The sequence below is a fragment of the Falco biarmicus genome, chromosome 11 (assembly GCF_023638135.1).
Source record: "Falco biarmicus isolate bFalBia1 chromosome 11, bFalBia1.pri, whole genome shotgun sequence".
Lineage (NCBI taxonomy): Eukaryota > Metazoa > Chordata > Aves > Falconiformes > Falconidae > Falco > Falco biarmicus.
In genome coordinates, this window is record NC_079298.1 from 8,945,319 (window position 1) to 8,968,757 (window position 23,439).

Consider the following 23,439-nt stretch of genomic DNA (forward strand, 5'->3'; position numbering starts at 1 on the left):
AAGATTTAAATAGCATCTAGGAGCAGTTGAAAACTGGGTAGGGAAGCTACGTTTTTCAGTATTCCCACAGCTGGGCACCTTAAATGTACCATTTTTGTTTGATGTGCAACATATTTGCATGTAATTTAAAAATCTGATTGCTCAGCCATCCTAACAAAGCATTTGACAGAGAGCAGCCCAGCAGGCCTCTATGGGGTGCTACATTTCCCAGCAGTAGCCAAGACAAGACATTTCAAGAGAAGGCTGAGGAAACCCAACACAGACAGTTGCAGAGTGCTGGCTCACCAGAAGTATTTTCCTCCCTCATTCAGAGTGGTTTCTGGCTCATCCAGGCCTTGGAATTTTTAGTACATTTTTTGTTTCTCTTTTAAATGTGTGTGTGGTCATTAGCCATATAAATGTCACTATCATGATCTCTTTTAGCTATTATCTTTCCAATGAAAACAACTGCAATCTTTTAAATCTCCGTTCAGATAGAAGCATTTCCAGGCTTCTAATAGCATTTCTGGCATGTTGAGACAATGTCTCCATGTGTGCCGTTTGAAGGGGCTGGTGACCATTTTGTAATTTGTGGTTGTGCTTTGCCAGCACTCGCTTGCAGCCTCGGAAGAGACCGTCGCAAAGGCCTTTCTGTAGGTCCCAGCACATAATGTCAGCCCCATCTTCATGCAGTAGTTCACCACAGACAAGCATTTGAGAGCATTTACAGAAGATATGAACTTGTAGCTGGGCTGCATGACAGCTCATTTGTGTTAAACTATTTCTCTGCTGAGACATTTGAGGAAAAACTACAGCCACATGGGAGCTGACCTTAGTGTTTAGCTGCTTCTTAGCAAATAAACTCGGCATTTTCCCCCAAGCATCTGCTCTTGCAGCAGTTCAGACTCCAGAGAGCATTTTCTGTCTCTGACCTGAAGAGGGCACAGGTAGCCCCTGCCTTCCCCACGGCCCTTTTTTGCACCTCTGCAGCCCCAAGCCTTTACCCTCGGGTACGGGAAGGGCCGCCCCAGCTCTTTTGCTGAGCTCTTTTTAATATGCACTTAAAATAAAAAACACATAAGAATTTTTTTTCTTTGCATGTTGGCTCTTAAAATTCTACTTTAGTCTTCTTCGGTTTACATATTACTGTTCATCGCTTATTGGGGAGGTGGGGTACTGTCATTCCCACAAAAAAAATTATTTTCCAGTTCTTACATATTTGGCTTGAAAATATCTGTGCCTTCACCCATTTAACAATACTGGTTTAATTCTTCAGTTTAGTTTTGGGATATTCAGAGTCTCTGTGGTTTGTATTATATGCCTTATTTTCCTGCTTTGGCAGATGGAATTATTTCAGCATAGGATGGGCTTTGACTGGGGTTGATTTATTTAAAACCCCTTTTAATAGAGTGTCACTGTGACAGCTTTTGGCAGTGTTTCTCTGCCTCTCATGTTAAATTTGATTAAGCTGTTGTCACCATTAATTCACAGTTCATCTATATTTACCTCTTGAACGCTCCCATGTAGTGCTTTAGCCCTAAGTCAAGCATAGGATTCAACTTGGGGAGTGAGGCTAACTGCTCCAAGAAGCAGTCGTGTAAACTGGTGAGGATCTGCTATTGCAAATCATAGTTTATGGTGTTTGAACGGCTTGTGCAGTGGTAGAAGACGGCACCAGTGAGAGATTTAATTTGGTTTTTAGTTGATTCTTTGTACACCTGCAATGGTTTGTGCTCAGTATTTTTTTCCAGTTGGTGACATGTATTACAACCTGCAGGGGTATTTTTATTTCTATGCCTCAGGACCTGTAGCTGTGAAGTTTCAGCAGGGTGGCTCTCAGACAGACAGGTGGTTTTTCTAAGCATCTGAAGGTTCTAGTGCTGCTCAAATTGCCACTTCTTATGTTTAGGAAAAGCTCCAGAGGCAGCAGAGAGGATATGGTGTACATACGGTCTGTACAGCCTGCCCATTTGACAGCGTAGCACTGGGCTATGCAGCAAAAGGCCATTTGTCACAGCTACCATAGGAGGGTAAAAGATCCAGCTTCTACCTATTTACTCATTTACAGTTAGTTTAAAGCAGCTCAAAAAGAGGATTGTACATGCATGGCCAAGTTTTGGTCCCACCTTATGCACCATGCCATCCTTCTGGCTGTAAATGGCCAAAAGGCAGTTCTCTGGCAAAGGGCTCGTCCCTTCTGGGCCAGCTGCTGTACCACCCCTTGGTGGGATGGTCACGTTGCAGCAAGGAGGAAGCACTGAAGCTTCTCTGCTCTGCCAGTGGCAGAGGATGCCCAGGGACTTCATGGAAGTGAGTTAGGGAGTTTCTTCCTCAGGTGCTCCAGCTCCTGGTGGGAGCACTGGGTCAGGGTCTGTTCCCTGAGCAGGACTGCCACATCTCTCCTGTGCTGGCCCAAGTCCCAGACATCTGGGGGAATTTTCCACCTCTCAGGTATAACCACTTCTCAGTCTTACACTGAGCAGTGCCGCCACAAGCAAACACTTTCTCAGATTTTTTCTTTGAAAGGACAGTACCATCTGTTGCAGTTAAAACTGTATTTCTAAGTCTAAAAAATTGTACATGAGGAGTAACTGAAACTAATGCTTTTCTTTGTCTTGGCTTCAACTTGGGTGTAAAGCTTTATCCTGTTGCTGCTACAAAGGCACTTAAACAATTTACTTGCATTTACTCACTTAACTGCATTTTCCGCTTCTGTATTCTGGACAAGAATCTCAACTTACAAAATTTTAAATTAAAACAGAGCTGTGTTTAAGTTGCTAACCAAGGAGTGGTGTCATTTTGATCCTGTCATGGCTACTACAGGAAGTCAGTATAGAGGAATAGACATCTTTTTCTAAGTCCCTTTCCTCCTAATGAATACCTGAAAGCAGCACTGAATTGGTTTTGTTTGTTTTTGTTTTTTTAAACAATGTAATTTCTACCTGCAAAATAAACATTTCAGTAGTTTGGCCATTGTGGAAATAGGGCCTTTCAAGTATTTCATTTTCCCATATTGTGATGTGATAGGTGAAGTTAATTCTGTCTTTTCTTTTTCTAGGCTTGCCTCCAACATAATCTCTCCACTTGTCAGCCCCCTGAAAGCATTAGTTCCACCTTCCCTATTGCAGAAACACGGCTCTCCGTCATCACACAGCCAGTCACCAAATGGGCAGCAATTTTCTGGAATACCAAATAAACCATACGGTCAATTTCAAAATCAGTCTGTACAGCAGGGATCTCAAGGTAAATCTTCCTGTTTGTTTTAATTGGTTTTTTTAAAACTTTCCTAATTCCTAGCTGGGGAGAAAGAATTTATTTCAGTTTTTGCACGTTTGGCCAATACTGTCTTAGTAAGGGACTGACAGCATTTCAGTAGGAACTCCAGTTTTTAAAGTGGCTTGATATATATACAGAGCAAAATTTTCAGAGCAGTTCATCCTGTGATATGTTATCATAATGGGGAAAGCTATCACAATGGCAGATTTATTGCATTTATTCAGGTTTTCAGTAGATAGCTAATAGCTATGCACCTCATCTGACTGGTCATCCAGCCTTCCGTCAGCATGGAGAGGGTGACCTTGCCAAAGCAAGAGCCATCTAGTCTCAAAATACATGGGCTGAAGCACACCTTGGCTCAGTCCACTGATAGTGACTCACTGGACATGAGTTTAGACAAAGAAAAAATGTTTTGCTCTTTGTTATTTGGAAGTTTGGCATCTGTAGTATTTTATACAGTAATATGCAAAGGCACTCTGTACAACTGTAGAGTGCTCGTGTGATTTGAGGACAGGAATGGGAGCAGCTAAGCAGCTGTCCCATGGCTTAATTTAAAACATTTTTTGTTTGGAATTACTCATCCTTTTTAATCGGGAGCTTATTTACCTATTCTGGAGTTCTGTGGGAACTAATTAATGTTTCTGCAATTTTTGAGGTATATATTAGCAAGAGATATTATTATCACAGATTCTTCCAGTAACAGGAGCTTGCATATTTAAGAAATATGTTATATAATCCAGATGGTATGCTGCTTGAGTGTGGCACATATTCACAATAAAGAAGTGTGCAGGACATCTGTCTGGTTGCAAGTATAACCAAGCGTGTAAGTTTATACAGGCAGATAACCAGCTTTTTGAAACTCGTTTCACAGCTGTACTATCATTTGTATAAGATCATTTTTGGCTGGCAAAGTATCACGTGTAATCAATTTACGAGTGGGCAAAATAGGAGGTTTGCTTTCCCTCAATATGTGCTAAGGTTAGGTCTGAAACACAGGAGCTGAACACAAACCCCATGAGCAACTCACAGCTGTAATGGGGTTCAGTACCCAACAGTTCCCTCTGCCCTTCATTCTCTGAGGAGTATTTTTGCTCTTTGGTCGGACTGACTTAGACTGAAAAGTTAAAGCATATTATGTTAAATGATTTGTGCTGAAGGAAAAACTAACTCAACCTGATGCTCAACAGATTATTCAATTTAAAAAGATTAACTCTGTAAGGGAAAAGTGGCAGATTTATGATAGCATATAATGATATATGATTATGTTACTATAATGAGCTAAATAACTATAAACCACAAGAGGAAAGTTTAGCAGCTCATTACTATGGCAGAAACAAATGCATAGACAGAACAAGTTTTGAACCACTTAAATAAATTGACTTTATTCCTTAAGAAAACCACATTTCCTTTTGAATGAATTGTTGCTTTCTAAGTGTTATGTCGTGTGGTTTTGAAAAAGCAATAATTTTCCACTTTGGCCAAATGTTGAAGTATTATTATAAATTCATTATGGAAATGGTCGTTCAAAAATCAATTTTGATTAGCAGCCTTTGAAATCAATTGATCTGTAACCTGTACTTAGCTGTACCTACTCTACATCTTTTTTTGCATCTCAGTTCATTAATAGTAGATTTTTCTAATGGAGTCTGTCGTAATTTGGGAGTTTTGAATTTTTGCTGAAAAAAAGAAACATTATATAAACCTAGCTGTAGAACTAGGCATCTGTAGAGAGGCATATAAACATTGTGGATGTGAAATTTTTAGAAGACAGCAAGCTTCATCAAGCTGGTAGCAGAAATATCGATAATGAAAGAATAAGCTGACATTATTTATATGTTTAAACCTAGTTGTAGTAAGATCACATGGAAATTATTACATGCTGAAAGAATTTGGCAGGCAATGGAATCCTGTAGTTATTTATACCTGACATGATTTCTTGTCAGAAATTTTATGGAATTTGAAAAGCTGAGATTTATGTGCACATACATGTAAATGACATGACATAACAAGATGGCATTTAATAGGCATATTCCAATTATTTGCTCATTACATCATACATTTTAAAGCTGCTTGAAGTTTTCTAGGTTGTGCGTTAGAGGAACAGAGGCAGCCAGTGCACTGTGTGAAGTGGCTAACTGCAGCTTTTCTGTCACAAATTATTTCAAAGCAAAATTTTAACTCAGTGTTATGTTTGGAACTCAGTTTATTCCCTTATTAACTGTTATATTTCTACATCTACTGTACATAAAACATTTAATAGTGATCATTTAAACTGACAGGGCATTTAGTAAATTCTTCATTTGAAAATTAACCTCAGAAAATTTTTGATTTAAATCAAAGCTAAAGGAAAACCTGAAATCCATGTGGAAAAGAAAATATTGGTGAAACACTTCTTGCCAAATTGGTACTACACTTCTGCTCTCCTAGAAGGAGCAGGGATGTTTGCACCAAGCAAGCCTTCTTGCTTACTTCATATTTTAACCACTGAAGGGAGTCTTGTTTTAAGAACTTGTAACAAATGCTCCATGTTTAGTTTACTCTAATCAACCATATGTGGTTGTTAATTGAACCATTGGTTATGGGATTTTAATCATATCTTAATTCTTAATACTTTCTGTGTAAAGCATTTTAAAAAAATCTAAAGGAACCACAACTAAATGGCATGAACCAAAAGCAGCTTTGTTTCATACAGCACATTTTAAAAATGTATAAATGCAGTAAAGCTCTGACTTGTATTGCGTTGACATATGCAAATCAAACATCGTGTTGCCTGCAAGCAACAAGTTTCATTTCCTGTGGTTCTGTAAAATGAATGAAACTTTATCTGGCAAGAGCACCCGTTGTTACAAAAAGTCCTTGTGGTTCTTTTAACTTATGTGGCCTTTCCACCTCTTGTCTAATTACTTTGGGTTTTGGGAACACTTAGCATTTAAACAAGCTACCAATTTTCCCTTTTTAATTGTGTAAAATATGTGTGAGGCTCAGATACTGTGGAACAGACTGACTGGCCTCTTGAGCCATGCGAGGCAACTGAAGGCCCTCAGCAAGAGCCAACCTACCTGGTACCAAAAGAAACTCTCCAGTGGTGCCTCTGAAGCAGTTGGTGGGAGTATAGAAAATATATATATTAAAAAAAAAATCTTACTAAAATAGCAACTCACTGACAGTCCTTCAGCCTGGAGGTATGCAATTTCAGTCACTCCTAGACTCATGTCCACCTTTCAAGTTTAGCATTCAGCTGGCTACATTTTGAAATACAGCTTTTAATACTGCAAGCGCAATTCTTCCTACCCAAGCGTTGTTTCATCTCCAGTTTAAGTGCAAGGAACATCACCAAATTGTTCCTATGCAGCCTCGTAGTGGAACTGCAGATCAGGCTCAGCAGCTGCAGCTTTAGTCCTTTTTAGTTTCAAATACAAGGCCAGAGTCCTCCTGAATAAACTGCTGCCACTGCCACTCCCCATGAAACCTCTGTGCAGTCACGTGAGAAGTTATTCTGACGATGAGTCATGTGAACACACAGAAGAGGAATACAAGTGCTTGCTGACAGGTCTCCAACAGGCCGTGAACTGTCTGATGCAGGATCCCTGCATAAGGGATAAAGCAGGCACTTAAGTTATCTTCTCAGTGCTCTTGTCTATGCAGAATTGCTGTCTTGAGTCTCCACCTCTTCCTCACCTTTTGCAATTGCAAAAGCTATTGGGAGTCTTTGTCTTTCACCTTTCATCCTCAAGGAAGCACCTACTTGCCTTTTAGTCCACTCCTCCCATAGCCATCCCTGTGCCTTTTTCCACACACAAAGAAGAGCAACGAAGCTAGTGAAGAGTCTAGACCACAAGTCTTGTGAGGAGCAGCTGAGACAACTGGAAGTGTTTAGCCTGAAGAAAAGGAGGCTCAGGGGAGACCTTCTTGCTCTCTACAGCTACCTGAAAGGAAGTTGTAGCGAGGTGGGTGTTGGTCTTTTCTCCTAAGTAACAAGCGATAGCACGAGGGAAAACGGCCTCAAGTTATGCCACGGGATGTTTACATTGGATATTTGGAAAAATTTCTTCACCAAGAGAGTTGTCAAGCATTGGAACAGGCTGCCCAGGGAAGTGATGGAGTCACCATCCTTGGAGGTATTTAAAAGACATGCAGTTATGGCACTTAGAGACATGGCTTAGTGGTGGACATGGCAGTGCTGGGTTAATGGTTGGACTTGATGATCTTGAAGGTCTTTTCCAACCTAAACAATTCTATGATTCTGTAAAGCCTCTATCCCTTTCCTATAGGGTCCCACTGTCTCACGATTTCTAGGAAGCTAATGAAAAAGGAAGTAAGCTTTCTTTATACTGCTCAGGTCGGAAGGGATAAAAGTCCTATTTTTAGTGTCATGGTTTGCTTTACCTGACCAGTGTTCCTGCTGTAACCTTCCCCTCCCTTACTCCATCTTTTTTCTTTAATTTGCTACCTCACATCTGCAAGCACAATAGAACAGGAATGGTGTATTTCTTTGTCTTTTCTTTGGGAAGCACTTAGCAGAAAACTCATCCTGGTGAATACAACACCAGTGTTTTCCTACACCATGTTGCTTCATTGGCTAGTTCCAGTAACGCTTTTTGTGCTGCCTTTTCAGATTCTCACACAGTGATGCTGAGGGATAGATACTGCACTCCAAGGGAGAATTTGATTGTTTATGGCAGTTCTTTTCCAGACTTCTGATTCTGGGGCAGTTCTCTGCCTCAGGTATTTTTTTTTGACCAGCTAGACAGTGTTAACTTAAAACACTTCAAAAGAAACCTTTACCCACAGGTCTTGAGAAAACCCTGGATCCAACTAGTTTCAATCCAGTTCTGTCATGCTTGGCTGTTCTCTGATTTTCTAAGCCACTGTGCCAGCCCTGTAGATCATAAAGATATTTAATTGATTTAACAAAGGCAAGCCTGGGAGCATGACGAAAGGGTAGCAATTACAGAGACAGAGAAAATACACGTCATACCTTCCCTAGAAGTGATGTGTATAGCAGAGATTCTGGAAAAGGTTCATTTTTTTTTCTCTAGCAATGCATATAAGTGCCCTCTGCAACCAGGTACACCTCATCTGAAGCCAAGTCTCATTTTTTTCACTGCTTATCTGAAAAGGATATATTTTTAGAAGGCTTACAGCTTCTGTTTTGTAAACAGAAAAGTCAGGATAATTACCAAATGCCAATCAATAAAGCACTGTACCTAAAACCACATCATAAGATGGCTTTGCTACTTCTCATAAGAGCTCTTTGGTTTTTTGAGCCAGACTCTCCAGGCACTAAATAGAGGTGGCTGTCTATTTATTCCGAGGAAGGACATGCATCATTTAATCCTCAGCTTTCCAAATTTCTGGGCCTTCTTCTACATAGCAGCAAATATGAACAGCTTTGGTACAGTGTGCATAGTGTCTTTATCTAATATAGTTATCCATTAGTACCTCACCAATCATGGATATCAACAATTTAGGTATTTTGTGGTGGAGGATCATAGGTTCTCAAGAAATGAATCACCTAATCCTTGCAGATTCTGCCAAAACACATATTAAACTGTGAAACTTCAGAGCACATCTTTCAGCACTCGATGAGTTCATTGCATTTCTACTAGAGAACTGCCTCACTTAGACTTATTTATGACCACCTCAGAAAACACGACCAGAATGAACAGACAGACCCTCAGCTTTGCCTGATACCATCTACTTGGTCAAACTTTGGTAGTAATGGGAAAATGTAGAAAAAGAGAGGAAATCATTCTTAACAGGAAAAAGCTTATATACTGCATGCTTTGTAAGGGACAATTTCCACCCTGTACAGCACCCAGGTGCTCTGGTGATAGGCGGAGGTATTTGATTTCTAAACAAACAGACCGAATAGCTGCACAACTGGCCCAGCAAGTCAAGGCTTCCACTGGTGAGTGGAGCTGTGCTGACTTCTGTCAGCTGAAGTTCTGGTTGTGTCTGTGTTTGACTGAACTACCTGGAGCTTTTGCAGTAGTTCCTTAGGAAATGTTTCAGTCTGAGTAAGACTGAGGGAAGAAAGACGACAGCTTCGTATTTTTTCTGGCAATTAGAGGATGATCCTGATAGCACATTCTACTAAACTTTAAGCCTGACTTGGTTGACTTCAGTTGCATTTACGGGAAGGAGCATTATTTCAGAAGGGACTTTCAGAGAAAGTAGGAAAAGGGATCATTAATATGAATGTGCAATCAGTATGCAATGCATCTAGAATCAGGAAGAGGTTATTGAGGCAGGAGAAGGGAAGAGAATTAAATCAGGCCATGGTTGGTATAAATCTTGTGGCATGCTTTGAGGTCATCCTTATGGGAGCAAATAACATTTTCTTTTAGGATGTTGGCACAAACTTGGAAGTCATAAAATCCCTTCCTTGGCAATTTGTTTGTTCTTTACTGCTAAGTATCTTACTTTGTTGTGTACAACTCATTCACAACTGCTGGCAAAAACTGCTGGTCCACTGCTAATACGATACTTTAAAAAAATAAAAAAGGACATAAGAAATGTAGAGTATGTGGGGGATAAAAGTCAAACATACCCCAAAAGCAGAATGATGGAGGCTGCCAGAGACCATACAGATTTATCTCAGTACTTTTCAGAAGCAAGAAGGGCCTCTAGCTGAACTTAGTCTTCACCTGATCTCCATCTGGAGTCAGTCCTGCACTTCTAGTTCAGTTTTACTTGGAGGCTGTGCCCCCTTTGTTCAGTGAAAGGGGTTTCATTTGAAATAAGAACAGTCTGAGAAAGGAGAGGTGTAAGGTACTCTTAAAGGTATTTCAAATAAATAGTGCTGTCTCCATAATGCACTGGATGGGAAAAAGACTTTGCTCAACAGAAAACAAAGCAGTGCTGTTCATTTAAATATTGCATTATTGTATTTAAATTAAAAGTAATTCATTATAGATAAATTCCTCTAGGAACTGAGCATCCTGGACCTGATTCAGTTGGCGTGCTTACTACTGAGCTTTGAACACAAGTGGGCTGCTGACTGCATTCAGCCAATCTATTGCTTGAAATGAAGCACATCACTGAGATTTTTGCTTGATGGGGATCACAGTCCACAGCATGTTGCGGGACCAAGTCTGATGTAGCTTTTATATTATTACGCCTTATAGAATAGCATGATCATTTTTCCATAGTTAAAACTGAGGAACTAAAAGCCCCCACAATAGTAATGAAATACCGTGACAGAAATGGAGCTGATACCATTGCAGTAGTGTTAAAATGTGTGTGCAATATCTGTTTTCAGGTTACCAAGGCAGCTTTCACTCAATACAAAACTGTTTCCACTATGGAGACTGCTACAGAACAATGGACCAGTCTGTCACCAGTGATGTGCTCACAGGGGAATCCCACTGCTTTAATCCTCTGAGACAGAATGGCTATCACATACTCAATGCACCTTTAGCTTCAACAGGTAATTTATTCCACCTATAAAGAATTATCCATATGATATTTTTAGCAGGAGGAGAAAAGAACACATTTTATAGTCGATGTTATTACAAAAGTATGTTTGCATAAAAAGCTCAGTTGCTGAAATTCATTTGCATCAATAAAAATCCCAGAGGAAAGCACATTTTCTTTAATCCTGCCATATTTGATTGATGGACAAATTCTCCTTTTGTTCTGCTGGATGTCATAGGCAACATACACCTTCAGGAGAGCTGACAAACAAGGCACTTCTCACATTTATTGTGCGGGCTATTCATTGTACATCTCTTTAGGTATACCCAGGCAGGCTTTTATAATCAGATCAAAGTTAAGAAGATAGTTAACACAACTCTGAAGAAAATAGCAGCAGCAGGGACTTCCTGTCTGTCTAAGAATAAAAGGATGGCTTTGGTTTGCACTACTGACATTTACAAAATGGAAAGGCACTGCTTTGATAAATTCAGCTAAAAATATTAGTTTGTTTCTGTTCAGCAGTTCCTTTGTGTTTGTGTTGTTGCACATTCATGGCAATTGTATTTTCCCACTTATCTACATCTTTACATAATATAAAATTTGGAAGAAGTCATTATAGCTAGATTATTATAATACTTCAATATTTATGTATTCATTTTTATAAAGCATTTTTTTCTACTTTTAAAGACACAATTAAGAAGTGACAGAATTGCTGAAATCAAAATTGTATTGTTAGAGCCATGAAACACTACTGTTAACTACAATCTTTACTTACATATCTCTAAGAAATTTTTCTTCATGTCTGAATTCAGGAGGGCATCTCAGTTAAGGACGATACTGAAAACATATGTTTAAATGCTTTTTGAAATGGGGCCTGAGTCAGACCACAAAATTAGAGTTGACTTTCCTGTTTGTTTTGTATTAAAGGAGACTCTGTTCAGAGAGAGCATGGATGCATTTGTCTGGTGTTCCATACTAGAAAGTATATGCATCAGTAACAAACACAAGGGAAAAGTTTAAGATTAAATTTCAACTTCAACTTTGAATTCTTTTGTGTTATTCATAAGTTTGATGTTACCATAACATAGTTTTTTCATGTTAACATCAAATTTCAAGTTTAGATTGACAGCCTGCAATATTTAAAGAACAGACTAAATAAACTTTCCAAAAGAAATTGTAGGAGCAAAGAATAATACTATGGCAAGACACCAACTTCAACAACAGTTGATTTTTCTGTCTGGGGCTAAACTATTATGAAATGTTTCTGTGTAATATTTTTGTTTTTAGAGTGGTTATTGAGGTATGCAAATACTTAAAAGGCTGGAACATAAATCTATATGAAATATATAAATCTTATCTCATCTTTTTGTGCGTAGAATAGAGCCATTCAGGTTTGCAAGATTCATCAAGGCTATGCATTAATTTTTTTCAGGCTTTTATAGCACCATTAATATTAAATGAGATCTCATCTCACAGGAATGCCAAATGTGACTGGCAAACAGCTGTTCCATGAATCACATTAACAGTCAATAAATTTTTATTTTCTGTTCAGGACTTTGGAGAGTTTACTCTATCTGGAATCTAATAATGATTTCTGGGGTGTATGCTTATCTTGGGTTTTGTCCATTTGTGGTTGTATATCCACCCTGTATACAGGCTCATCAAATAGAAATTAGCATAACATAAACACTCGCAAAACTTATCAAAATACTGGTCACTCCACTTAGACTGACGCACCACAGGGCAGATAAACAGGCCAAGTTCATTTCCAGAGACTTTGGAAATATGCTACACGCCAGATTTCGGCAGGCAGCAGAATTTGACCTGTAAACTAACAGTAAATTAATACATCATAGGAAAATGCAGAAATGTAAATAAGTAGAGAATTTGGTCTCAAATAATAAAAATATACCTAATAGTAAAATGCTTATAATTAAATTCTAAGGACTGAGCCGACGGTTCTTTCTGAAATCAGGACTGGCTGTGTGAGTGTTTGATTCAGCCATATCTAGACATGCTTGCCTGCAGAGTTAAGCAGGCAGAAGAGATAAGAGAAAGGCTAAAGAGAAGACCAAGCCTCATTTTTCACATGGGGAACAGGGGCACAGGGAAGCAGTTGTTTCCCCATGGCTCCACAGAGCTCCTCCATCAAGCAGAGGATGGAGCTAGGTCCCAGTGCTTTAACCACAAGGATCAGCCATCCACATTTGACTTGCAATTCTCACAAATGTGATTTGTAGGCGATTTATTTTCTACATCAGGCACGTAGTTCACAGGCATGTTCTTAACTAGAAGAATCTTGTTCCATGTGTTTCCTCAGCTGACTTGGTGCTGATGGTGGTTACTAAAATAGATAGGTGGGGTTCTGTGGGCAGGATGCAGGGGTCAAAACTTTGCACTGAAGCTCACACAGATGCTTTTCTGAAGACCCAACCCAAATCAGGTGGTACAGGGTACAACAGAGTATGTATGTTATAGGATGAAAGTAAGGCGTTTCATGCAGGAGTTTGGGGAGAGAGTAGTGGGGTGGGTTAAAAAACTGTTGAAGGAGAAGGCTTAGGAGGTTACCCAGCCCCCAGGCAGACAGCAGGGCCATGGGGCAGATACGAGAGTCTGGCTGGTGTGAGAAGTGCAGGCAGAGGGACAGATGTAGAAAGAAGGGCAGGGCAAGGGGTGAACACAGTAAGGGAAGAGCTGGACTGCAGTAAAATGAATACGTGCATGTGAGCCTTGACTGGCCAGTTGCAAAAGCAGGTTGCAGTGGGGCATAACAGGAAAGGTTCATGTCCTTTGGGGTAGGCAATAAACCTTTTGTTTCAGACTTCCTGGCACTCCAGCTGCCATAGCGCCTGGTAGCATGCAAACCTGTTCCTTTCCACAGGGATGCATAGCTCAGGGAAGCTTGTAACCGCTGTGGAAGTTGTGCATTATAAGTGGAGGACAGAGAAATTCTTCCCTACCACAGTGGCTTTCTGGTAGCCTGGCGAGCACCAGCCAGCTCAGCCAGGTGAGGAGCCAGCAGCATGGTGGGCTTTGGTGGGCTGAGAACAACATGGCACACAGCTCCTTCCACATGTCCTGTGAGCCTGACCCAGACAGGCTTCCACAGACCTCACTTCTGCAGTATGTGGGCATCCAATAAATTTAGGATCCAGATTTCTTCTGGATCTTAAGAGCAGCTGGGAGACACATGGAATGTTTTTCCTAAGTGCCATTAAAAGGAAAAACACACAGAACAAGAGGACTGCATCACTTTTAGTGCGCACTTACTAGGATCCTTGCCCACTCATTGTTTTGACATCCTATTCAGATAATGACTGTAAAGTCCCAAGAGAGTCATACTCTGATACTTGCACTTCACTTGCAAGTGGGTAGCTCTCCACAGAAATGAATGGGAGCTTCATCTACTCTGACACAAATGCCCACGGAGATTTAGTTTGTATATCTCCTGGGTAAGGCTTTGATGGTAAACCCTATTGTCTTTTCATTAACGCTGTGCTGTACTGTATAATCCCAAGCCTCAAACTATGCTTCCTTCCTTATATGTACTGTGGTACTAAATCATGTCCATACAACTTGTCATGCTTTCAGGCTATGATGCAATCTCTGAAGCGCAGTGTGTATCTGAAGACATGGTCTCCAGTGGAACTGATGAAAATGGATTCTTCCAAAACAGCGCCTTTGATCACTGCTTGAATCACATTCCTTCCATCTATACAGATACCTAAAAGCAGTGCTGACCTTGTTTCCTTTATTATACCTATAACTGTGTATGTAATAACAAAGATGTTGTTCAAGTACTTTTATTTAGTCTGTATCCCTATATGTGCTCATTTAAATAAACACCTCACATTTACCAAACCATTTTATACATGAATAGTCTGTATAAGGTAATATTGGAACCTGTTCCTTTGCTGTGGCACTTTGAAATTCATGCTTTAAAGGGAATGAGGAGCATTTCAAGCAGCTTGTTTTGTAAGTTCTCTCAGTAAAGTGTAAATGTAAGTTATATAATAAACTTGTAAAGAAGGGGTTTTTTTTCCTGAAAAGTATGTTTCACTTTGAGAATGTTGTTCCTTTTAATCAGTTTTCATTTAACTCATTGGTCAATTCTTTTTTTTTTTTTCTTCCTTTTTTTTTAACTAAAAGGATTTTTTTAATCACAGACCTCATGTATATAAAGATCTTCATTTGCTCGGCTGGTTTTTATATTTTCAGTTTTACAAGAAAGCATTAAAAACTGGAAACAAGTGTACTGTCATTTCTTAACACCATAGGTCTGCCTGATAAATCCTAATATTCTTAAAATGCCTGAGGGTGATTTAAACAAAGCAGTAACATTTCAGTAACTGTGAAATTAAAGCAGCCCAAGTGTACATGAAGAAAACCAAGGGACCTGCAGACTTCCAGTGAAAGGACCAGAAGCCTTCCAGCATGGGGCAGCACTATGGACTGGCTTCCCAGCACTGCACACCCACCAGCCTTGCACCATCACCCAGCCTTCCTGCTGCCCCTGCCATGGTGGGTACACCAGCACATGCAGCTGTCTCAGTAGTGTGGGTGAAAATTAAATACGGCCTCATCCCACGCGAGATCAGTGGCACATTTACACTGCACACTCAGTGTGGGGCTGGTCCATTCACAAGACCCGGCAGGCACTCTGAACTGAGAAGAGCAGGACACCTTCACCTTCAGAGGGCTTTTGTCGATCCAAAGCACTTGTCATCAGTGGCTTCCAGAGGTCACCTGCAGTGGCTTTGTTCCCTGTCACACAGTGGCCCTGGCTCCACTGGGCTGCATTTCCCAGCCTAGTCATGATTCCTGGGAGAGACAGGCATCCTGCAAGTGAACAGGCACTCCCAACGTGTGCCAATGCAGGCACATTAAGATGTGAGCTCTTGAAAATGTCCCATGGTGGTTTGAGAGAACAATAAGGAAAAACTAACTAAAAAAAAAAAAAGTTCTTATCTGCAAACCATTGCTAGTTGGGCTTAATAAGGCACCCTAGGAGCAATGTATGGTTATCTGAAAGGCTTTATTCCAAATACAGAAACCTCAACCCCAGGAAATGCTGCTGCATGTGGAACCTGCTGACCCGAAGGTGTGGGTGCCGCCTCACCAAGGAAAAAGAGGCTGGAAGTTGGGGTTAAAGGATGTGCCACATCCCTGGGAAGGTACTTAGAACTGGCATCAACTTGCTCTTGGACAAATGACAATAAATGTTCTAGCTACCCTTGGCAGTGTCCAGCTGTGACTGGCTGTGCCTCCTGTGCCTGATGCCAGAGGGCTCGAGCTTGGTCACAGGGTAGAGCTCTTGTGAAAAGGCTGAAGGACATTTTTACAGCAGGTCTGAGAGCAAAGTCTGCAAAAGGATGCCATGCCCACACCAAGTTCCCATACCAGTGTGCCTGCAGCAGCAGAGGTGCCCAAGGAGGCTGTCCTGTGCCCATCCAAGTCAGGGCTGCACACCTGAAATGCCACTGACACCTGAGAAGTTTTTCACCACCAGGCAAATCTTCACAAGCACCATTCACTAAAGGATGCCTAGACTGAACATCAACCACTGTCTGGCAAACACCCCTTCATTTATAGCTCAAAGTTACTCAAGCTACCACGGGGCACCACTGACAAGCTCACCTTGGGCTGAAATCAGTCAGTGACTGAGGATGGTACTTTCTTTTTTTTTCCTCTCTTCTCCCCATTAGCAGGCTCTGCACAGCAGCAGTATGCCCGTGCCGTGCTGTCAAGGTCCTTCCCTCGTGCCAGGTATGCCAGTGCCAAGCCCCCATATTTTCAGTTGTCAGGCCTGTAATCCAATTAGGTGCTCCCCAGAGAATAACCTAAAACAAGAAGCAGCTGCTGGAAGATTTCTTGCCTTCCCCCACCCCACCCCATGGGCCTGGCAGAAAAACGTCAAGCACCTGGCTTCAGCAAAATAGCAAGTTCCACAGGAAAAAAAATGCTAAATTCAGTGGCACGTTAAGAAAATACCACATTTTGCAGCTGCATAATCCGAATCCACAGAGCAGGCCTCAAGCTGAATGGGGTGATTCTTTGGCAGCATTTGCAGAAGTGGCATTACTGGGTCCACAGGCCAGCGGTTCCCCTTACAGTCACAAAGTTATACAACCACAATGAACATATATATTTTAAAGCACAATTTGGTGGCAACGTGTGAAGCCAGCAGTCAAAGTACTGGGGAAAACACAGTAGCAGCATAAACTTGGAGGTCTCCAGTGCCCCAGCCACTCTATTTACGTGTCCTTTGCAGCACTAATAGGGAATGCCAGCTATAACTCTTGACAGTTTCCAGCTTTGGCGAACATCTTGTATGGGATCAGACGGGTAAAGCGAAGGTGTCCCACGCTTGCAGACAACCCTTGAATGGCAGCTTTCCTGGGGGACCAAGACCTTGCCCTCTACCCCAGCGGCCAGTCAACAGCCTGAGGCCAATGGCTCCTTGCCTCTGTCAGGCACTTCACACAGAGGTGGAGGTGGAGCTGGAGGGAAACCTGGACAGGGCAGCAGGGGAAATTACTACAAAGGAAAGTGCTCGGGTGGCAGCTGAGAAAGAAACAAAAAAATGACACTGAAGGAGGACGACCAGCAGTCAGTCACAGTCAAAGGCTCGTACCAACCTGCCCTGAGACACGGGACACTGTCAGGTCCACCACGGCACCTGGTGCCTCAGTCTCAGGACCCAGCAGCCCAGGGGTCTGCTCCTGCGTGAGCACTGAACACCTCAGTGCTACTGTGCCTCCTCTCCTCAGCCACGGAAGCCTCTGCAAACACGGGAAAAACCCTGGATGCCATGCTATCACAGCAGCACATTTAGCACCGCTCTGAGGATAATCCAGGCTAACCACAAAGCCTACAGGGATGAATTTTCGTTGTTTCTCCAGGGCCTGGTTGCATCTTGTTAAGAGTACATGAAGGTGCCTCTGTATCCAATTTAGCTTTCTGTCCTCAAGAAATTTGAATGAAACTTAGACATTCAGGAAGTTTTACAGTTAGTCACTGCAGAACAAGGTGCATGTGGTTATATGACCCACTCTTGAATAAACAGTTCCTCAAGATCTCTAGCTCTCAAGGACGCTCAATCCCAGTGCAAACCTGGTGATTGTGGCTACCCTCCCTGGCCCAAGCAGTCCCTGGCAGCACTGAGTCATCATTCCTCTCCTAGAATTAAAATGCATAAAGGCTCCAAATTGTGCTTTAAGACTACACAATGGCTTTGCTCTGATCACTGCTGCATTTGGCTTTCTGTCCTGTTCCTTATCTACTCCGATGCCTCAGAATTTTGGGTTTTTCTGGTCTCAGACATAAGCAGCCAGAACTCTTTCCTAGAACATTAAACAAGGAGGCAGGTAGCTTAACAACTACCAAACAGTAAAAAACTCTAGAGCTTTTGAAGGAGGACTTAGAAAAAACATATCCAAACCCCAACAAAGCTATAATGGCTGAGAAAAACATCAAAATAATTCCTGTGCTTCAATTAGTTGGAGACATTAAAAGGAAATCGTGCCTTAAAACCATGATTAATCTCATTTCCTAAAAATTAAATAAATCCTTCTAAAAATGATATTTTTTTAGTTAAAAATACAAGCCAACCAAACCTTAAACATATTTGATCAATTACAAAAATATTTATGTCACAACAACCAAGCTGTTCAAAACCACACAATGATTCACAAAGGTCTGGGAAACTTAAAGCATAGCAGCTGGAGTGATGATTTAATTCCAGAATCTGTGTGAATCAGGTTTTCTGTAAATTAAAAGGATAGATTCAGAGAAATGCAAAGGCACTCATTTAAGTCTGTATGGTTTGGAAAGTTATCCATAATAAAACCATTAAAATACACAATAGCACAAGTTAATGGTTACTTGTGTGCTTGTGTACTTCATTATTTCCTTTTATTACATGTAAGTAGGGAAGTATCTCATGTAAGCTTTTCCTAAAGACACAAAGAAACCTTTCAATGGAATTTATTGCTTGGCAAGTTTCTCGTTGTGGTGCTGTAAAAACCCTACCAACTAATACGTATAATAACTGGAGTGAGGCTTTATAATAGTAGAAAATTATTACCCTGTGGAATTAAAATGGAACTGCTGGTTCCAGTTGACTGTCAGATACTTTTTCAATCTAGGCAACAGAATTCAAATAATAAATTACAACACTACTTTATAAATAGCTACAAATCATTTCCCCAGTGAATGTAAACCCCATTTACCCCATGTATGTACTCTGTGTGTATGCAGGACACTTTAGGAACGAATGAAATAAGATGACCTTCAGTGGCTGATCAAGCTGGGAGAAAGAAAATTAATTTCAAGTTGACACTGAAGCAGCTATAGCACTTCTTTGCACTTTCCACCAGCTGGGATGCAAGCCAAACATTCAGCAAGACTTCTAAATTTTTAATATAATCAAGCTCAAGCTTTTCATTATATAAAAAACCAAAGCTTGTTCTGTTCCTGTTTACTAGCTACATTCTTTCACAAGCTATAGAAGTAATCATCCTTTCAGTGCTATAGAAGTGCCTCTGCAATTGAGCAAATGAGATGTACATATGTGACATATCGTGACAAAATAACACTATTTTGGTGCCATAATTCTGGTGTGGCAACGTAACACAGGAATTTGCAAGACCAGAGCCTCAGGTCTGCAGTAGGAATGGTTATAGCCTATAGCAGGTATCAGATATGCTCTCATGGAAGGAATACAGTCGGTGAATACATTTTCAGATCATGTTTTCTAGTTACATACACACCAAACAGCAGGAACAGCTGCTGCTTGTGGAAAGGCTTCCCTGCCTGCAATTTTCCTTTCAACTGGATACATTTTCTAAATGGTAGAAGTCCAAAAAAACAAATTCCAGAGCACATTAAGAGCACCGGTTTGATACTGCAATAGATGTCAGTTACGCAAGCAGTGCAAAAAACCAAGCGGTTAAAACAACAACCAAGTATGTGAAAATAAACAGTGACTGTAAATTGAATTTAAATTGCATAAGAGTAAAAGATTTCAATGGTTTTTGTTAAGATCTTATTAAAACCTACATGAGTTTAGTTCAGTTCTCCGGTAATATATTTGTATTAAATTAGATCAGCACAACAGAAGAAAAAATAGCCAGCCTATATCACTTAATTCACTGACAGCAAAAAGACATTGGAATATTCCCTTCTGAGATCTGCAGTTAGACTAAAAGCTGTTCTCTACTTAAATTTCAAAGCAAACTACCAGGTCCCTTTAAGTGATTTGGAAGTCCATGGCCCAAAGTCAGCAGAAGAAGAGCTGTAGATGTCTAGATTGTCAAAGCCTTGCAAGGTTGCATGTCTTGGCTCCACTCATAGCTGCAAAACCAGTCAAACCATGACAGGCATTTTTCTTTAAAGCATCTAAACCATAGAAAGTACCAATCTAGTTAAAGCCCTCACAAGACTGAGCTTTCTACCTGGTTTCTACTGAGATGAAAAGAAATTTGCCCATTCCCTTGGCAAAAAAGATTTTTGTAGTGGTGGGGAAGCCAGAAAAAAGATCAAATAACTCTGCTGTGCAACACAGATTTTCTGGCCAGAGCCAGTAACTCTCATTCAAAACCAAGTGACTCAACTTTAAAAGTGTATTTCTGGCCCTGTGTTACATAGTTCTCTTCAATTAATGAAGGACACCAAGAAAAGCATGATGTTAATTTTCAAAACTTTTGCTAGTTTTGGGCTGCTTAATTTCAAAGGATTTTCTCCCCTCCTTCTGACAGAACCCTCGAAGTGTGCCTGGGTGGCAAGCAGCACACTGGAATGTGCTGCTGGACACAGGGATGATACAGAAACATGGCAGGACATGGGAATACAATGGCCAGGGACCGGGCTAGGAAGGGAGTGCATTAAACTGGTTTATTGGAGGATTAGATCCACCCTCCCACGCTTTCAGGTTTCCTTTTTTCAGAAGGGCACCATAACACCACTCATCCTCTAGGCAATGGCAACCAAGAGAGCCCCAGTGCAGCTCTTCCCCTCCTAGCACCCAAGTTCAATATGTGGTTCAGACAGCAGATTCAGGATTTTCCTCTTAAATAACTAACGGATGGCTTCATTTCACCCTACTCCAGGCATCCATGAGTTCTCAAACCAGCACCCTGGCTTCTTCTCAGGTGCTGGGAAGGGAAAGATGGCTCCAAAGGGGGAGTCAACCTGTCTCAGGAAGACAGTGAGAAGCCGCAATCTTCACTGATGGACATAACAATTTAGACAACAGAAACCCCTCCCAGCATATGCCATGTAACAAGGAAGGCTGAGCCTGCAGTGTGCCACTGTCCTACGATCTCTCCTAAGCAGCCAGTACTCCTCTGCAAAACAGAGCGTGACCCCACACATGACAATCTGCACCACCTCTTTGAGCGAAACTGGTGACCACTGGCACCAAAAGACATCCCTCTGAGTCAGCGTTCGCCCTGAATATAACCCAAAACAACATTGCTGATTTGCAGCGGGCTGAGGGACAGATTTTTTTAAAGGTGTCCAAACACCTAAAGATGAAAAAAGGGCATTAAGTGGGATTTTTCACAAGTGCCTTAAATTGCTTTAATTTAATCCCCAGGTTTTTAGTTCCTTCTGAAAAATCCTTTTAGGTGCCTATTTGCATCTTTAGGCACATTCTGCAGATCTGGGCTATATCTCTTTGGATTGAGAACGACACATTTGCCTAAGGAATTCTCTGTGGAGCTGAAATCTGTTAGGATTATAAATATAGGCTGAGATGGGAACAGGCTTTGGAAACTGCCATGAAGACCATGTACAGAAAACAGTGATTCTAGTCACACAAGATACCTGATATAGTTGGCAGGAAGGCAAAGCTAAACAAATGCAGGTTTACATTTTACTATTTAAAGAATAAAATATTCAGCTTGAGTTCCATTAACACCTGTCAGGACTTTGGTATATACTCAAATCCACATTTCTAATTTTACTGCTAAATAATCCCAAACTTGGCAGTTAGAAGGTAAAGCAAAATACCCAAGCTAAACATCTGAAGCAAACTGTAGCTCTCCCGAAGAGCCCTTCTGCTGTATAAATGAAGGTCATATGTATAAATGATTAGAAGCTTAAGGAAATATGTCTTCTGCTTTTCTAAATTGATAACACACACATATTGCATTAATATTCCCACATCAATTATTGGACATGTTCCCTGCTGTAAGAAAAACGATATTTTTTTTTTTTAATAATCCCTTGGAATAATATTCTTACACTAGCACAATTAACTCTTGCAGTGCAGAGGGAAAAAAGGTTGATTTAATAAACTACATCCCAGAAATGCAGTGCATCAGCCCCTGGAGATGCCACCACCTAGGTGCACCCTGGTTTTGGGGGCGGTTGACCAAGATGCAAGAGTCCTCCTTTCCCTGGTGAAGAAGTGCCAGAGGTGACAGGTCCTCATAGGGATGGGGTAGGGGGGAGCAACCCAAATATCTTGCCTTTAGTGTTACAGCCATGGCAGCCACACTGATGACAAACCTGGGAGCTCTGTTTGTTTATCAGCAGCAAAATAAACCCAACAAACATTGCAGAAGACTCATTAAACACTTGCTTTCTCTCTGTAAGGGGCAACTCATGCTTGGCAGCAAGCACGGGGCAAGGTCTCGCCCCACCAGTGCCCAGGCTCTTTTAACAGGCAGACTTCCCAGACCCTGCCACGGGATGCACTGCTGAAGTCAGGGGAGGGTCAGGGCAACTGTTGTCGGTGACCATCACCCCTCTGGCTGCTGCTAAATCACACTTGCAAGAAAGAACTCAATCCTAGGGCCCATAAAAATACTTCTGAAACAGATTTTTTTTCCACTTTGAAGTGCACCAGATCCCACTAAATACCAAGTATTTTCCACAAATGTTCCCAGGCTAAAATACACCTGGAGCCATCTATAGATGGCTTCGTACCTATGGCTATTGCATACATGTATCCCATTATGCCCTGATTGCCTGGGGCATGGCCAAACACCCCCTATTTCAAAGGGAGGTGGTCTTGGCACAGACACGAGAGCGCCCAGCTCTGGTGCTCTGTGCAAGAGAAAGGCAGAAGAGTTACCAATTTATCACAGCTGATGCTGAGCACAGCAAGCACAAAAATGCAAACAGTATTTATCACTTCTGACAGATTCCTTTATTTTCTGCTTTTTATTCGCTGACATAAAGTTAGGCTTTTTGTCAGAGACAAAAGTCCTTAAAATGGGGGGGGGGGGGGGAGGGGGGGGGGGGAGGGGGGGGAGGGGGGACAGACATGACAACAGGAGAATTATTTCCATTGAATATTACTTCCGTATTTTTATCAAGCATCAGAACTCTGTGATAGATCACGGCTATGTACAAATTATAGTGCCAGTTTCAAATTTTGCAAGACCATAGCCACAAATGCCATGTTTTCTTGTCCCAGTGGATGGAAGTATGTACAGACTTACAGGAAAAGCTACTGGAAATTGCCTGCCTATTGAACACCACCTTCCCTGCACATTTCCAGTTGATAGTCCCGCACTTTTCTGATATTTCTCTTTTCTCACAAGAGGGAGCTCTGGCTCTGGCATAACGGTATGAAAATGTCCTGCCCAGACCCTGCTCTGCTGCCTCTGAAAGCATCCATCTCCTGTCCAAAGTCAAGCTTATAGGGTTCCTTTTGCAGTTAAAACCTCATCACCAAGTGCTTGAATCTCAACATGAATTTCAATGATCAAAAAGATGTCGTAGTCGTAAACTTGCCCAGAAATTTTCCAAGCA

At 41.3% G+C, this 23,439-nt stretch overlaps 1 protein-coding gene across 3 annotated transcripts in view; it reads left to right on the forward strand.

Annotated features, from left to right (window-relative positions):
• Nucleotides 1–14,793, forward strand: part of GLIS1 (GLIS family zinc finger 1) — a 211,102-nt gene extending 196,309 nt beyond the window's left edge. For all 3 annotated transcript variants that reach the window (XM_056356532.1, XM_056356534.1, XM_056356533.1), the window contains exons 9-11: nucleotides 3,038–3,222; nucleotides 10,520–10,687; nucleotides 14,266–14,793. In XM_056356532.1, coding sequence (XP_056212507.1) covers nucleotides 3,038–3,222; nucleotides 10,520–10,687; nucleotides 14,266–14,402 — 490 coding nt within the window. In that variant the 3' untranslated portion in view covers nucleotides 14,403–14,793. The remainder of the gene's footprint in view (nucleotides 1–3,037; nucleotides 3,223–10,519; nucleotides 10,688–14,265) is intronic.
• The last annotated feature ends 8,646 nt before the right edge of the window (nucleotides 14,794–23,439 follow it).